Below are 17,774 nucleotides of genomic sequence, written 5' to 3' on the forward strand. Positions count from 1 at the left end.
CACTGCTGATTTTGCTAGAGACTTTAAAGTTGCTCCAGACCTAGACTTTTTTATTTATTTATTAAATTTATTTTCAACTTATTCACTTTACATTCTGCTCGCTGCCCCCTCCCACCATAACCCCGTCCCACAATCCCATTTTCCCCTTCTCCTGTGAGAGGGTGGGACTCCCTGGGAGTCCCTGACCCTGGCACTTCAAGTCTCTGAGAAGCTAGGCACTTACTCTCCCATTAAGGCACTGGTGCAGATGTAAGGCTGAGTGAGACACAGCCCCACTCATGATTCATTTGTTCTGTTCAGAGTCTGGATATAACCTCAGGGCTAGAATGTCCTCAATATACTAGTAACTGCTGTGCGTGGGGTTTATTAATTCTCATCCTTGGCCAGCCATGGGCCCTGGTTGGAGTCTGAGGGTTTTAAGGAGGTAATTTTTAAATAATTATTCCATAGATCTAGTCAGTTCACCTTTCAGCTCCAGGCACTGTGGGCCTTTGAACTGAATTTGTGGGTCATTCTACCTTTTACCTAATCCTCCTGACCTTTTGTTTTGTTTGAACAATCATGAATAAAAAAAAGCTCAGCTTTGGATCGACTCTAAAGTGGGACAAGAGATTTCAAAGTGCCTTCTAGTCCCCAGGTTTCATTGTTTTTGTTTTTTGGGGTATTTTTTGTTGTTGTTGTCGTTGTTCCTGTGTGTGATGGAATTGTCAAAGTAGGGTACAGGGCTTATCCTGGTAAGCTTGGAGAGCCAACCACCTGGCCAATTGTGTGTGACTGGTAAGGAATGGAAATCCACAGCCTTAAAAAATGTTACATAAAACATTTATTCCTGGTACATACTGTGTATTGTGGTCCTCTTTGGGCCAGGAAAGGTGGCATAGTTGCTGACTCTCTGCCCCTACCCCCATCCTTAGTTCTCAAGCATCTTGGCAGAAATTGGGGTTATCTGGGCTTGTGAAAGGCAGTTTTTGCACAGCTCTTTCAGTATTGTTCAATGCAGTAACACATCACTGAACAAATTGGCCCCTTGCATATGCTAATCCAGCTCTTACAAGAGCTCTTTGCAACAAGTTCTGCTTTAGCCTGAGGGGAGATGGGAATTGAAAGGATGGGCAGGTCATGTCATGTGACCCCAAAATATCTAAAATGCCTGTTTTCTTTGGGTCAACTGTTCATACTCAGCATGTGCTGAAGAAAGTGTCCTGTATGGTTTGTGGCAAAGCTTAGTCCAAGTTCTTGCTTTTGTGTAAGAGCTGCTTTTGCTGTTGAAGGTTCACAAGTAGTTAAGATTTCTTCTTTGTATATTAAATTTCAGTGGTATTGACCAACAATGCCAAATAATTTTCAACAATTAATTAAAAGAACTTAAAAATCCTTTATTTTTATGGGAAATATGATTGGGCATTTAGGAACTACTATTACTCCTACGTGCGTCTTAGGTACCTTTTAAAAGAGGCACATAGTGACTTCCTGTCATAATATGCCTAATAAAGTGATATCAGGAATTATTCAAAGACTTCATATTTCTCCCCAAAAGTTGCAGTGAAAATGAGTAAAAACACATCTGTATACAATCAGCAAGTGCCTATTTTTCCAACACTAAACAGAAGCACAGTTTGAGTAAATAGGGCCTCAAGGATCTACCAGGGTTTAAACCATTAGATAGGTATAAAGTCAGGTTTCTCTTGATGCTCTGTCTAAATGTTTGCCACAGGGTCTTAAGACTTGTGACTTAATAGAGATGCAAGATTGTTGGAGTGTCCAGTCCCTAAAACAGTTTTTCCAGGTTGGGTTTCTTTGCATAAAAGCGGCCTAGGAAGAAACCTTTATTAGTACTTTTTTGTCTTGCAGAGTAATTCCCTCTTGGTCCCAGACAGCCTAAGAGGCACAGATAAACGCAGAAATGGTCCAGAGTTTTCCAGTGACATCAAAAAACGGAAGGTGGATGATAAGGATAATTATGTAAGTGAATAAAGGACTTCACATAATGATAATTTACTTGCTGCTTTCCCTGTGAGCAAGTATCCAGGTGTAATGCTAGAATGAAATAATTCTCTTATCTCTTCATACTGTAAAGCAGGTAAGTTCCTACACTGGAAGATGTTATTTCTCATCAGGGCTATATATTATATTCCACTTCATTTGGGCTTAGATCTTTTTAATTTAGTTATTCACAAAGGGAACCGGAGAGTAGTGTCAGGTTAGTTGAGCACCAGTACCTGGAGGCTGAAGCAGGAGGATTACAATGACAAGGCCAAATTGGGCTATCTAGAGAGAACTTGTCATAAAATCAAAATTTGGAGAGATAGCTCTGTGGTAGAGTACTTTTAACATATGCCAGGCCTTAGATTTGATCAGCAGTGTGGTAAAAACACATAGACACTACAAAACAAACAAACAAAAAACAAACAAAAGTATAACATCAGACTGACTTGAGCCACTTGCCTGTTGGCCTTGAAGGAAGGATCTACTTTGAAGCTGTGGGGAAATTTAGACACAAGGCTTCTGTTTCTTGCTGGCTTGCCTAAGCCTTCAGCTAATAATAACAGTTTGTTTGCCAGGAATAGTGCCAGGAACCCTGTGCTCTGACACAGATCATTTCATTTAGTTCTTACTAAAACTTGCCAACTTGGGTATCATCTTCATTTCATAGCTAATGAAACTTGCCAGGAGCTTGTGTTTCAGCAGAGGTCATGGGTTAGTAGCACTCTGGAAGCACCTTCTTCCAAAGCCATGCTGTATTGCAGTCCTGAATCTATTTTTAGAGTTGGCATTTCCCTAGAGGTCCTAGATCACTTCACAGTTTATATCATGATTTAATAAACATCTCAAAAACCAAGGTCATTGGCTCTCTCCAGTTTAACCCAAGCCATTTAAATATCCTTCTACTACTTTCTGTTGCTTAGAGCTGCATGAGTTTGCTTTCATTTAGAACATTCAGTATCAGCAATCAAGAAGGTCTATGATGTTCAGAAGGTGGACCATTTGCTGATACCTGGTTCTGTATTATCAGTTTCTCCACAAGGCTTGCATATTTAATTCAGCAATGAGGGACCAAGAATCAGTATTTTGACCTGATGTTTTTCTGGTACTAATGTCTTGTCTCCTTACAAAAATGAGATTATATTGGAACATGTGGGAGGCAAAACCTAAGACCAGAACTCTTTGACAGAAGCTTACTGTATTGTGCTGGTTTATATTTGCAGAAGGGCCCAATACAAAGTTGCATTTCAATTGTAGAAAATAAGAATGATTCACGTCAGAATGCCATGGGAGGGGTTATAGGGTATGGGAAATGAGGATCTAGAAAACACAAAATTCTTAGACAGAATGAAGATACTTTTCTACAGCAGAGTCAGATGAATTCTGTTTACACAACCTGTTACATGTTTATGAAGAAGTATAAGGCAGGAGTTTTAGGTCCCAAACAGAAATGATAAAATGATAAGAATATTATTTTTTCTACTTGGGTCATTATAATACTATATATGTATTTCTCATATTTATTTTTCATTGAAAGGAAAGGTTTTTTTCTAAATTAAAAAGGAGTGCAATGGTAGTAAGTTCTTTGCTATAGTTAATCCATTTCACCTTTTGTACTATGAGCATTTTAATAGATCTTTTCCTATAGAGAAGCCTTTTAAGTTTATGGTTGTTCACCATTTCTACTCTTGACAGCTGAGAACATTTGTGCTTTTCTTTGACACTAGAAGCAGATAGGTTTTCTTTATCACTTTTTTTCAATGAAAGTATTTCAGTAAATTTTTAATTTGGATGCTTTTAACTGGAGCATTGGCTGTCAGTTTATGCTGCTGGTAACTTCCATATCACTTTTGTATTGGCCTAGCAGTGCCGCTTGTATCGAAAACCTAAGACTACCCCAGTGACATACTTTGTCCAGTAAAGCCAAACTTACCAAACACAGCCACTAACTAGGGGCCAAGTATTCAGGCATCTGAGCTTATGGAGGTCACTTATTTTACACCACACTAAGAAAATGGAATTTTTCAAACTTTGATATGGGAATGAACTCATCTTTAACTCACAGCTTTTCTAAATGCAATGTAACCCTGGAATTTCCTGTGATTAGCCAACTTTAGAGTTCAATGAAAAGACAGTGAAGAACCCTATACTGGATGGCAGTGCCCTTCAGCTACCTCTGTCTGCTTTTTATCTTTTTTTACTTCCATATATATGGTGCCTGAATGTACATGTGGATATATGAAGTTGACATTGTGTCTTCTATAGCACTCCAATTTTTTGTTTTATAGAGTCAAGAGTCTTGCCAATTTCCTAGAGTCCATCTACCTAGAATGTCCAGGGATCCCCTATCTCTGTCTCCTGAGTACTAGAGTTACAGGTACCCTCTGAGCCTATATGACATCCCCGTGAATTCTGGGGATCTGAACTCCAGTCCTTATACACAGCAAATACGTTAGCCATTGAATTAAATCTCTCCAGCCACCTGATCCCCCTTTTTTTGAGACAGGAAATCTTACATAGTAGCTAGGCAGGCTTCAACTCATTTTGTAACCAAGTATGACATGGGCTTGAACTTTCCTGACTTGAGTACTGGTGTGCAGCATTTCATCTGATATTGTACAGTTCTGGGCTTCAAATCCAGGGCTTTGTCCATAGTAGGTGCTCTGAATTGAGCTGTATCACCAGCTGCCACAGTTTATTCTTTACATGTGATAGATCTTTTGTTTTGTTTTTTTTTTTTGTTATAATTAGTGACCTCATAGAAAGGTGGCATAAGTTATAGTTATGAATTGACTGTGAGCCCCATACTGACTAGCTGCATATCTTTAAGTATAAAAGCAATGGTATGTTGTTCTTTACTTTGAAATCAAGTGTCCTGAATTCTAATATGAAGGTATACAAATTCAGATTCTAAGAAATTTACTCTCATTGCAGACATCAAGCCCTTTGAACATATGTTTTATGAACAAATTGAGACTGGGCAGCTGGCTTGTACTACAGCAGCATTTAGCTGGAGCTCAGTGTACCCTAGGTTATAGGGCAGTGGGGGAAAGGTAATGGTAAATGCCTATAGACTGGAGCCTGCAAGCTTGTTTAGCTTGTCTGCTGCCAAGAATTATTGAAAAAAACTGAACAGTTCAAAACTTATTCTTAGTTTTTACTAAACAAAATTAATTTTTTTCTAGGACAGTGATGGGGACAAGAGTGACGACAACTTAGTTGTGGATGTGTCTAATGAGGTAACTTTTTCATCAAGGATTTTCTTGAATAGTGTTGAGAAAAGTCCAGTTGTAAGTGAATGGATTTGAGTTACAATATCTGTGTCTTGGACCTTCATGTATCAAGAATTTAATGGATGTTTATACAGAGTAGTCATAACCTAATTGAAACTGTAATTTCCCTTTTAAAACACTTGGGAATGTAGCTCAGTTCAGGAGTGTTTGTCTATCATTGGCACCAACTGTGTTTGATTCCCCAACCCACCAGAAAGAAAAATCTGTTTCCTAAGTCATTTTTAATTTCTATGTTGGATTTCTGGCTAGAGGATGCACCTGGGTATTGGGAGAGAAATGACTGTTTTCCTTATGATATGGTTCTGGGCATTGTATAAATACCATTTTGCTCATTTAGGGAGCATTATACTTCTTGAATCTAAAAGATTTTCAGTATTGTCCTTTAGTTGAGAGTATAAAAGAGTATGTTCATTCTGAGTTAAAACATGTCAACTTGTTATTGTGTGTTGAGGACCCTTCTTCTCCACATGCAAGCCCCACACACTCACCCCGGGAAAACGGAATTGACAAAAACCGTCTGTTGAAGAAAGATGCTTCAGGTAGCCCGGCATCCACAGCCTCCTCTGGAAGTTCCTCATCCCTGAAATCCAAAGAAGTGAACCTGGTAGGTAGGAGCTGCTCTTTTCTCTGGGTGACACTGCCATTTTCTTTGTGGGACATGGGATCCTGAAGTGTGTGAACTAGGGATTTTGCTGCTTAAAGGTTTTGTGTGCAAGTTTTGAAACACTTGCTGTCCTATTCACTATTTATCATTACCTCCTTTATCTCTCAGACCATGATTAGAATGACTGTGTAAGTTTCTGTTCATCAGTTTTTCCTTAGATATGGTCATGACTCAGCTCTGTGAAACTTAGCAGGTAGTAATGAATAACTGTCCTAAGGTATCTTGATTTTGCAGAGCTACTGTTTATGGGGTAAACTGAGCCATTGTGCATATCACATCCGAAATGGCATATGCACAGGAGGCTTGGGATCGTTGGTGGATGCATCATAACCCATTCATGTGGTCCTTTAGCCATTGAACAAATCTTGTATTTCTGAGGATGGCACTGCTTGTCTGTAGTGGCTATATTTGGGAGGATCTGGCAGGAAGGAAGCTCTTGAACTAGAAGTGAAGTCTGTCTTACATTGTGAGACTACCTCAAAGCTGATGTTTGCGTTGGTGGCCTCAAGGTTATTGCTTTATGCAATTAGAGTAAAGCCAAGCCTGAGTAACTTGCTGAGAATAATATCAAATCCTAAGCCAGAGCTTGGAGAATTTGGCTCACTCTCTTTTCTACACCCTGCTCCTTCTTGAACAGTGTTCTAGGGACACAGGAGTTGGAAGATAAAAGAAGATACCTTTTTTATTGTATTACTGTCTCAAGTTATAAAGGTTGCTGGCAGGTGATAAGTTTCCTGTTTGCACTGGTGAGTCTTCTTTAGCTAGGTAGCCATAGAGATGTCTTTTGGGGCCTGTGTATAAGCAGTGTGGGACGAGTACTTCTGGAACTTTATCTCTGAAATGCTGGTTTGCTTCTAAAATAATTGGTAGTTCCACTGTCTGTCACTGTCAGGCTGAATCCCCAAAAGGTGAGGCTGGGGAAAGGGTTCCACTTTATAGATTTGGAGGCCAGGTACATCCTTTGAAGTGGCTTAGAAAGAATCTCTGTGTGGTCATCTTTCTGACAGGGTAAAGACCCTAAGTTCACAAGCTTCATGGAAAAAATTTTTTTAAATAAAATTTGTGGAGGATCATGCTCTGTGTGTCTCCGGCTCGAGTTTTAATCTGGCAGGAAGAGGAAAGGTCAACATTTCTCACTCACAAGTTAATGCTGTCGACATTGTGTGGATTTATGAAAATTGGCTAGGGAGTAACTAGAAGGTGCCCAGTGCCCCAGCTGCTGTTGTGATAAATTGTGTAATATGGCTTGGATTAAAAATAATACTCATTTAATTTGTTAAATGATACCAGCATGAAAAAGCCAACACGCCTGTTCTGAAATCCAGCACACCAACGCCTCGGAGTGACATGCCAACCCCGGGCACCAGCGCTACGCCAGGCCTCCGTCCAGGTCTCGGCAAGCCTCCAGCCATGGAGCCCCTTGTCAACCAAGCAGGTCAGCACCCCTTCTCCTACTGCGCTTTGTTTCCTCTATCCCAGCTTGATGTGTTGTCTGCTAATCTCCTGACAGTTTGCCCCTGAATGTGAACCACTTAGAGCTGTTCTCCTGTTTGAAAAGGCACGGTAACAAGCACATTTGTCCTGGATTCCAGCAGCTGCACCAGTTAGTCTCTAACTATTTACAGTCAGCTTCTCTTTTATTTCAAAGGAGTTCAAATCCTAGTGATTACAGTAAAGTTTCTGATAGTTATTTCAACATAATCTTACAAATCGTCGTTCTATATCTGGCTGATGTTACTAATATTAAGTAAGCCCTTTGTCAACCAACCAACCAACCAACCAACCAACTAACCAAAGTGGCTGACTTTATAGCCAAAGTATATATTTTGCCACCTGTAGTTGGCTGGGCTGTTTTGTTTTATTTTGTTTTGGTTTTTTGCTACATCTTCAGGAATCAGGAAGTTGGGAGGGTTTTGCTGATACTCTAATTCATGAGGTCACTCATAACTTTGAAATTGATCTTCCTCACTGGACAAGCTAAAATGCAGCAGCTTGAGTCCAGGGAAGTTAGGCACCAGAATGCTCTTCCTAAAGCCCTGCTCTGGTTTGCGTAAATCCAGGATTTGGTTTTCATTTGGAATTGGTACCAGGGAGTGGAAAGTTCGGACTCAAGGAGAAATCTTGGATTTTATCCAGAAAATCTTCTTTTGAGATTAAGTCAGGTAAACACTCAGAATCTGTGCCTTGGCTTGCCCTTTGTGAATTGGGTGCAAAGATGTCGATTAATCCTCCTGGCTTCCTGGTGTGGCTGCTTTGCCAATGAGGAAATATGAGGGTTGTGCTTTCTGTCCTTGAGGAGAATTCAGCTGTGGGAAGGAATGGATCTTGTGTCTAGATTGGGGATCATGATTGCTGTCCCCTGAAATCCTGCCCATCATTATAACTAATGACTAGAATCATTGGTCAGGTTCGGCATGATAGTCAGTTTCATCATACATGCCATGTTTCCTTGCAGCAGCTGGCCTGAGGACGCCCCTGGCAGTGCCTGGCCCATACCCTGCCCCCTTTGGCATGGTGCCCCATGCAGGCATGAACGGAGAGCTGACCAGCCCTGGCGCTGCCTATGCAGGTCTACACAGCATGTCTCCACAGATGAGCGCTGCAGCTGCTGCAGCTGCTGCTGCTGTGGTGGCCTATGGGCGCTCCCCAATGGTAGGTCAGGTGCTTGGGTGTGCTCCAGTGAGTAGGCAACCCAAAGGGTACAGGGCCCAAGGTGTTAGTGATCAGGCAACAAGCTTCTGGGTACACGAACTGGGATGAAAGGCATAGAATTGTATCCTGGGTGATTGGGTCTAAGATATATATGCCCTCACTGCCTTAAATGGAATACACCCAACGACATGCTTGGAAACAAACACCAAAGGTGATTCTTACTGCTCAAGCCACATATTTACCTTCTGGTCAGCCTTGGCCAGTATCCTGGTTATTAAGCTAGGGCAAATGTCTTTTGTTTCAGCATGTCTGTGGATGAAAACAGCAGTGTTTAGAGTTTCCTTGGATGGATGGTTCCAGGATAGATACAGCTTTCTCTCACCAAAAGTAATTTTTTTTTTAAATCTGAAAATATTGAAGTGAATATTGTCATGTATTTTTGAGCTGTTTTCCTTTTTCTACATCTTTAAAAGAACATTTGAGAAGCCATAACCTTTTGTTTTCTATACCTATATGTTCTTTAAAGTGAACATGCTGGCTTATGTAAAAGAAGAGATTTTTGTCTGAGTTGGACAGATTTTAAAACCATTGGGCCAGTCTCTCTATGTTGCCTTATGTTTTGTCACTCAAATGACCTAGGTTTTGTTTTGTTTTTGTTTTTTTTTTACCTAAAAGATACAGAACTGCTTTTGAACAATAAAATTACACAAGGAAAAGGAGTAAAATACAACTCACAGCAAATCTTTCCTGTAAGCCATGTGAAATATATCATGGACAGTTTTGTCTTCTTTACCTCCTTGAGTGGATTGCCTCTTGTAATCTAGTGTGAAAGTGCTTAATTGTTTTTATGGTGCACAAACAGGGTAGCATAGAGTCTGTAAATACTGACTTTGATGAGTAGTGTCCAACAGTTTTGGTTACCACAGGGGATAGTGTGGGGTCAGTGCTCTTACCATTTTAGGATAATAGCCTGTTACACTGTAGCATTCCAAAATGTTCTAAGGGTTCCCAAGGATGAAAAGAATGAAATAGCCAGTGGTATTAGTGCTAGACTGTTTCCTATCTTCCCTGTATTTGCTCAGAAAGACAGGACCACTGATGTCTATGGAAAATGTTTATCCTGGAATGCTGGTACCTGGATTGTACAAATTGATCATACCTCCTCTCCACATCACAAAACGGAAGTGTGTTTTATAGTGTTTTAGATGTGGTTGAGTTACTACATTGTATGTTTTCTTTGGAAAAATACCAGCCCTTGTTACTGTGCCCACTTAACATTGCTTAGGGGATATATGGATTTCTTATATGAACTAAATGTCCACAGAGTGTCCACCTGGCATAAACTGAGTCTGCCATGCTTTTCTTTTATTATCAGGTTGGTTTTGATCCTCCTCCTCACATGAGAGTACCTTCTATCCCTCCCAACCTGGCAGGAATACCTGGCGGGAAACCGTAAGTACCTTTGTTCCTTAGTTTGGGGATCTGTTTCAGAAGTGGTAGGGTCAGCAATGTGGAATCCCAAGGGCAGATAGGTTGGTATGTTTCCAAGGAGACTTCTGAGGAGTGCTAACACTTTTCTATAAATAGGTAACTTGTAGGTGTCATTCTTCTATCTTCTCCATGCGTGTAAGCTCCTAGCTCATGCATTTAGTTATTTTTGAAGAGAAACTATAGAAGATGAGGACAGGTAGGAGGAAAGAGCTGGAGAAGCTCTTTTGCAGGAAGCTGTTGTCTTGATGTGTGGTTGGAAGACAGCTGCCACATTTTTGCTCATGCTGTACACAGGTAAATTGTCAGAAACTCTTCAAACCATGGAGGCTTAAACTGCTATCTCTTTACCCAGAACAGTACAACCATCTCCTTGTTTTTTCTAGAAATATGTTATTTGGTTGGTTGGTCTTGTGGGACACCCATGTCCCAGTTTTGCTGGTACTTTGCTTTTGCAGTTTCCTTATGAGCGAACAAGAGACTTAAGTTAAAGGATACAAAAACATTCAGAGCGTAGAAACACTGCATTGCTTTATTCTAACTCACAAAAGTAACAAATTAAATAAAAATCACTTCCTTTTAGTGTAAGTTATTAGAAACATTATTTCAGAGAATTGCTGATTTTCTCAAGTTTTATACAAAGCAGAATTAAAATGTAAAGGTCAAGTCAATCTGTGTGTGGGGGGTGTGTGGCTGGGGGCATTATGAAGTTGACTTTCCAAAGGAGAGGTTCTAAAGGGTATGCCTCAGGCCTCCATTTAGTCTTTATCCCACCCCTTATCCTCAGGACTTGTCTTTACCTTTAATCAGTATATCTTGAGGGAATATGAAGGACAAATAGCTGTCTAGTAGGAAGAGATACGAGTTAAAATCCTTGAATAGATGTTCAGGACATGCCTAATGTAGAGCATATTTTTTTTAAAGTTTGTATATGCGTGTGTTTGTGTGAATGTTGTTACAGGTAGTCTGTGCACCTGAACATGCACACACATGCAAGATTCGAAGCAAAACATAGTGATATAAGTGTTTCCTTGGCTTGTGAATACCTTGCATTTCTTTGTGTTGAAGATGTTTTAACACTAGTCCTATTGATTCATAATGTAGGAAGCAGACTCAGGTGGATTGCAATTCTGAATACCTAGACTATATACCACAACCCTTTTTCAATATCACCACCAACAAAAAGCCCTGCAACTATAATTTAACATAATGTATATCAAAGTGCAAAGGCTATAGTAGCAGTTTGTTAAGATTTAAGGTATCCATTGATACCTGGATCTGAACTGCCACTGCTAACGTGTATGTGGTGATGACATGAGCTGCATTGTGTGAGGAATACAGGATTGATGGGTAGTATGGAATCAGTGAAATTCCCCATTGCTAAGTACTGGTTATATAGTCTCATTTCTAATACTAACCCATTAATTTTCATGGAAGAATATGTACCATTTATTGTCTCAGTGCTTCTCGGAGATTTATAGTGACACATTTAGTCAGAGTCATACTTCTGAAACAGGATAATTTATTTGGAGGAAAAAACCACACAAATTCTAAGAACTAATTCTTATAAGAGTCAGTAATCTTGAAGTGACTGCTAATTTGTGACAGACAGTGGCCAATGTTTACAGACCACCCTTTGCTAGAACTGCTGGGAGGCACTTAAGAAAAATAGAGACAAATCAACATGTCCTGGATAGGGTGAACAAAGAATAACAGCTATGCAAATAAGTCTGAAAAAGAGCAGCTGAAGGAATATTTGGGTAGGCCAGCTGGGGGTGGGAAAGGTATCCATGGCTTCATAGCATATCCTGTATTTAAGAACAAAGGACTCTTCTCCAGGAAGAGGCTTCTCTCTGTGTTTCCTACTGTGAGGGTCTAATAGTGTGGCCCCTGAAAAAACAACTACCAACTACAATTCTACTTGTATTAGGTTATATTCAGGCAGAGCAGTAGGTGACAGACAAACAAACACATGAACAAAATTGGGATGGGAAAAATCTCCTTAGAAAGGAACATACACAATGCTAAATCTCATGTGTGAAGCACTAGGTCAACCAGGATCCAGTGATAGGGACAGCCAGATCACATAGTGGGCAAGAAGTAAAGGACTTATGCGTATGGATAAGTGCCTCCAGAGAATGAACTCCAGGTTCAGCTAGGCTGGAGGGACACTCACATCTGTGGCATAAATGTTTATGTCTGTATCAAGTTGGTTATGGTAACCCCTCCATGCAAAGCATACCTCTGAACAGATAAGTCCAAGGACACAACTTACAAATGTGAAACTCTTTAGGACTTTGAGTGGTAATTTAAATCTTCATTCCTACCCCCAGAGGCCACACTGCTGCTAAATGAACATCATCTTGATATTCTTAGGCTCAGTTGCAAAATACAGCATTTTACCCATTACTTTAGTCTTTCCTTGTAGGGTACAGTTTGAGGCCCCCACATCTGCTCATCAAGTTTCCAGGCACTGTTACATCTTCTCTGTGCCTCTTGCATTGGGACCTACTGCCTGGCTAGAAGGGACCTGAATTGGAGCTCACAGCCAAGGAAATTTGTGGTGGGGAATAGACATTTGTCTTCCACCCTTTCAGAGTCTTTCTATGGCCTTGGGGCAGTGGTTCTCCATTTCCCTAATGCTCTGACTCCTTAATACAGATCCTTATACAGTGTTGACCCCCCCCAACTAAAATTATTTTTTGTTCCTACTTCCTAATTATGCTCTTGTGTTAAATTATAATATAAATCTCTGTGTTTATAATGTAAATATCTGTGTTTTCTGATTATCTTAGATGACGGCTTTGAAAAGGTCTTTGAGCCCCCAAGCCACATGTTGAGAATCACTGTCTGGCACTAAACTGACAAGACAGTTTTACAAAATACACATAAATTGTATTATCCTTTGTATTGTATTGTTTTTTATATGTTGTTGAGATTCCACACAAGATAATAGAGTAGCAAAGGATAATCAAGGCAGAGAACTCACACAAGAACACTTGTACATAATGGAATGATGACAAGAGAAAGTTCTGATTCAGAGCTATGATGTGTTGGGAAATAAATGAAAGAAAGGGGTTATTTTGATCTGTTCGGCATTGGTCCCTAGATTTTGGTGATAAACTGCAGGGTGGTAAGGTTAAGGACTTAGCTTTTTTGGAGTTGGGACAGAAAGTCTCTCAAAATATGCTAACAAAGCATTATTTAGGTTATATCTTAGTTTGCTGTAGTAAACACCACAACGAAAGGTTGCTTTGGGAGGAAAGAGGAAAGTGTTCATTGAAGTCACACTTCCAAGTAAACAGCTTATCACTGAGGAAAGTAGGGGCAGGAACCTGAAGCAGGAACAGAAGGAGAATCATGAGGATGCTTGCTCCTCAGGCTTACGTTCAACTTGCTTGATTACACCTCCCAGGACCACCTCCAAAGAATGACGTGATTTTGGAAATGCTTGGGATTAGGCAGTGGTGGGATGCTTACCTAAGCCATAGCCCTGCTGAACAGCTATCATGTATCACATGCTTCCTCGGATGCTGCACTCACACAGCCTCTGCAGATGTATTTTCACAGACATTTGCATTCCGGCAGCCTTCTGTGAGGTCTGACACACACATTGACCTTGAATTATAGTCATGTGAGTAAGTCCTGTTTCTGCCTTCTTTCTCCTAGTAGAAGGTTCCCCAAATTTCCTTGTCCCTTAATTGGAGATACCCCTTTGGGGTAGTTGTAAGTCAGATTAATTATAATTCGGCTTCAGATTGTAGAGGAGTTCAAGTTTTTTTACCCTGTGCTTGAACATCAGTCACATAATTCTGAAGTCTTCTACCTACTCATTTAGTACATAAATTATGCTTTTAAAGTCCTTTTGGGAGATTGTGTAGACCAGGATAGAAAGCAGATACTGTACACTAGAGTGTTTCAGATGTGGTTTGTAATTAAATACCCAGGGCTGGTGAGATGTCTCCATGGACAAAAGTACTCGGCACTAAACCTGAGGACTTGAGATCTATTCTTAGGTCCACAAGTTGAAAAGAGACAACCAACTCCTACACACATTGCCCCTTGTTCTCCCCAGTGTGAGTCTGTACACACAAACATAATAATATTAAAACTAATTATATGTATATGTTTTTTCCCAAAATAAAATAATGGAACTCTCAAAAAAAAAAAAAAAAAAAGTCCTTTTGGGGGTATAGAGCCTAAAAGGGAAAAATAAAATCAGGCCATTAGAGAGAAATTACCTCTTAGGAAGAAACTGTTTTTCGGTAGCTTCTAGCCAGGAGGGGTTCAGTGCCAGTGTCTTTTATCGCACCGCCCTCTGCCTTCTCTGATGATTAACGTGGGTACCATAGATAGCTAGTTTAGTAGATTTGAAAACTTAGTTGTCTTCAAACTTAATTATGTATGGGGGTTCTTCAGAAAAACAAGTAATATATAGTAAAGAGGAAGGGGACTTTATACAAAGAATTCACCCATGTGATTATGAAAACTGAGAAATCCTGTGGTCTACCATCAGTAAGCTGGAATCCTGGGAAATCTGACTGTGCGCTTCTGACTCTGAAGGCATGTGACTAGGAGGAATGGAAAGGTATAGCACTTTCAGCTGGTGTTTTAGTCCAAGTCTGATGGCCTGAGAGCCATGGGTACTGGTGTCGAAATGACAGGGTAGGCTAAGCAAAGAGTGAAATAAACAATAAACTTTTATCAACCTTTTTCAGTTTTAGCTGGGGTTGTTGTTTTGTTTTGTTCTTTTGTTTGTTTTGTTTTGTTGGTGCTGTTTTTGCCATTGTTTTGGACAATACTCAGTGTTGCCTGCCTACATTGGTGAGGGTGGGTCATTTTATTCTGTCTACCAATGAGATAATCATCTCTTTAGAAACAACCCCCAGTCACAGCTAGAATGTTTTCAGCCATCTGGGCATTCCCTAGCCTGGGCAGATTGACACATTAAATTAACCACTATAGTGATATTTGGCTTTTGAAGGCTGTTGCTTGCTAAAAATGGTGTCTGTTCTGTGTTTTTCTTTTGCTATATGGGTATTTAACTTGTTTTCAACTGGTGGGTCATCTGGTTGCTTCTTCAGTCACCTTGAGGCAGGGCCTGTCTTTGTGTGGTTACAGTTGCCCCTCCATGAACCCCCTTTTCCTTCTTTATCTCTTCAGAAATGGCAGAGTTTATGAGATAGAAATAGAGTTTGTGTATTTTTCTTCACATTTGTCTACAGCAGGTGGTTTCGTTTGCTAGGATTTTAAAATTGTTCAACATAGCCATATTTCCTTCAGAAACCTTAGCACATGTTTTGCATTGTGTTGCAACCTTGCTCTTTTGTCCTTCTCCGGCACACTTAAAAGTCTGGAATGTTTAGCACATTAGTACTTGGACATCTCATGTTGACTCTGCCTGAGTAATATCTCTTCTTATCAACATCATACATTTTTTTCTGCTAGTAATCAGAAAATAGATGACTTGTTCAGACTCAGTGGTTAAGCACCAGTTCTTCTATGGGCTGATGAAGATATTTCATGTGACTTTAAAGAACTGTGGAACAGGAAAGGCAGAAATGTCCTATGTGATAGATGTTGTAGCAAAGATGCAGAGAAAGAGCTACCTGCAGGGAGTGGTGGATGGGGCCCAGGTGATATGTACCTAGGAGAGGGGATGCTCTTCTAGGCAGAAGGGAAAGTTCCAAGTAATGTGGGACACCTTGAAGATGTGGTAGCAGGGAATGTTTTGGGAACTGGGTTGTGCTCCTAAGTGGCAAGGAGCTTAGTGTCTTGTGAAGCAAGATTAGTTGGCTTTAAAATCTTGAAGGATCTCAGAAGCTGTAGAGAGGCTAGAGAGCTAGTCAAGGTTGTTGAACTGCTCAGGCTTTTTGTACCTGTTAATATAGTAAGGACTTTCATATCAGCAGTGCGATGTCCTTGGACAACAGGGACTTATCCCCAGAGTCTCTGCTTCATTACTGTTTATTGGATTCTGCTAGTGTGGTTTGATCTTTTTCCAAGTCACCTGCGAGTCTTTAAACACCTGTTTTCTTTTGGTTGCAGAACATGAATAGCTTTGTTAACAGAAGATAGTCTGCTTGCTCAGAATGCATTCTTGGTATTCAGCTTACTGTTTTGGGAAGAACCTCAGGAGAGGACCTTTTCCTTTCTAGTACGTCATCTATACCATTTGCCCAATAAATGAAAAGCCCTTTGCTCTCAATAGGTGCTGATTTCCTTTCCTTTTAAACTGGTAAATCCAGTGGGCTTTCCTTTCATTTCTTCAGTTCCACCTCCTGATTTCAGAGTCAGAAGTGAATGGATCAGTAGGAGTTTAGCTAGAAAGCTGTGGAAACAGGGGCCTCTTGATGGGGGTGGACTTAGAGTAGAGTGGTCCCAGATCTTTCCGTTTCTGACTCAGTGTGCTACCAGTATCCTTTCCCTGTGGACATTTCTTCACATCTTTACCTATAGACTTGTCACTGTGCTTGTTCAGGTGACCTACTTACCTCATTAGACATCCCTTGCTTGCCTGATTGTTTCCATCTGTGTTTTTCCTGTATTCCCCCCACCCCCCACTGATACTTGCACTTCCCCACTGGAAGTTACATTCAGCAGAGCCTCATTGGCTATTATATTTGTGGTGGATTAACAATGCTGCTGTTTCCTGGAGACTCACTGTAGTTCCCTAGTACTGTCTTAATTCTAACAGCCAATCCTTATACCAGAATGTGCTTCTATTGTTTTTTTGGGAGTGTTTTTGTTTTTTGTTTTTGGGGTTTTGTTGTTGTTACTGTTTTTGTTTTGTTTGTTTGTTTTTGTGCCATGTGGATCAGGAGACAGATGCTTCAATAGCTAGTCAGTAAAACCATACACGTTTGGTGTAGCTAGCAAGCTAATGCCCCTTGTCAAGTCCATTTAATAGAAAAGTCTAGGTTCTTCAACCCGGTCTTCGACTTAATGTAGTGGGTGAGTTGGGAGGGAGACATTCCCTCTACTTTTTCGTGAATGAGTAAGTGTGCCATTTTAAAGATGTAATACAGGTACAGAGCAGTGCATGTATCATGTGTATACTGCTCAATTGCTTTTTACTGGTAGTACCCACCTCTTCCTAACAGCTCATTGAGGAGCAATACAAATCTTTCTCTTAGAAAGTTTGCTCATCACTTCAGCCATGTGGAAAACCTATACTATGATTTTTTTGCCTCTTTCTTAGCCTGTACAAACATAATCAGGCCATTCTTTTGTATCTGTAACTCAGGTCTAAAAGACTCATCCTCACTTATTGACAGTTTCAGGTCAAGTGCAGTCTGAAAGTATTAACACTATAAATGGTTTTTTTTCGTGATTAGTAAATTAAACTTCATAGATTGTACATTGAAAAGCTAGCTCTAATGTGACTTTTGGTTTAGGTTGCCCCCTGGGACCCCGTAATGTATCCCATGAGGATAAGGAAAGGTGGTTATGCTGACTGACTGTTTGCAAATAACCCATCCTGATTGGTGATGTTATTCCTAATTTCTCAGCCAGTAGAGAAGATAGTCTCCTCTGGGGTCTCTACCATTGACATGGACATGATACGGGGTATTGAAAGTTCCTGTTACTTTTGTGGGTGAATAGCTAATTCCAGCCATCTCTGTTCCCTTCATGTTTTTCTCTCTGGATCCCTGGAAGAGAGCACACAGCCTGAGTGTTGTTCTGGTTTGTTC

General features: G+C 40.3%; 1 protein-coding gene across 12 annotated transcripts in view; it reads left to right on the top strand.

Annotated features, from left to right (window-relative positions):
- Tle1 (TLE family member 1, transcriptional corepressor) overlaps positions 1 to 17,774 on the top strand; it is an 80,762-nt gene that overhangs the window by 52,181 nt on the left and 10,807 nt on the right. For 5 of the 12 annotated variants that reach the window (XM_032902716.1, XM_032902725.1, XM_032902734.1 and 2 more), the window contains 7 exons: positions 1,852 to 1,962; positions 5,169 to 5,222; positions 5,728 to 5,880; positions 7,231 to 7,375; positions 8,001 to 8,102; positions 8,396 to 8,592; positions 9,968 to 10,044. In XM_032902716.1, coding sequence (XP_032758607.1) covers positions 1,852 to 1,962; positions 5,169 to 5,222; positions 5,728 to 5,880; positions 7,231 to 7,375; positions 8,001 to 8,102; positions 8,396 to 8,592; positions 9,968 to 10,044 — 839 coding nt within the window. The remainder of the gene's footprint in view (positions 1 to 1,851; positions 1,963 to 5,168; positions 5,223 to 5,727; positions 5,881 to 7,230; positions 7,376 to 8,000; positions 8,103 to 8,395; positions 8,593 to 9,967; positions 10,045 to 17,774) is intronic. The other 7 variants (XM_032902751.1, XM_032902791.1, XM_032902806.1 and 4 more) reach the window with 2 other exon arrangements.

This window comes from Rattus rattus, chromosome 1 (assembly GCF_011064425.1).
Source record: "Rattus rattus isolate New Zealand chromosome 1, Rrattus_CSIRO_v1, whole genome shotgun sequence".
In the NCBI taxonomy this organism is placed as follows: domain Eukaryota; kingdom Metazoa; phylum Chordata; class Mammalia; order Rodentia; family Muridae; genus Rattus; species Rattus rattus.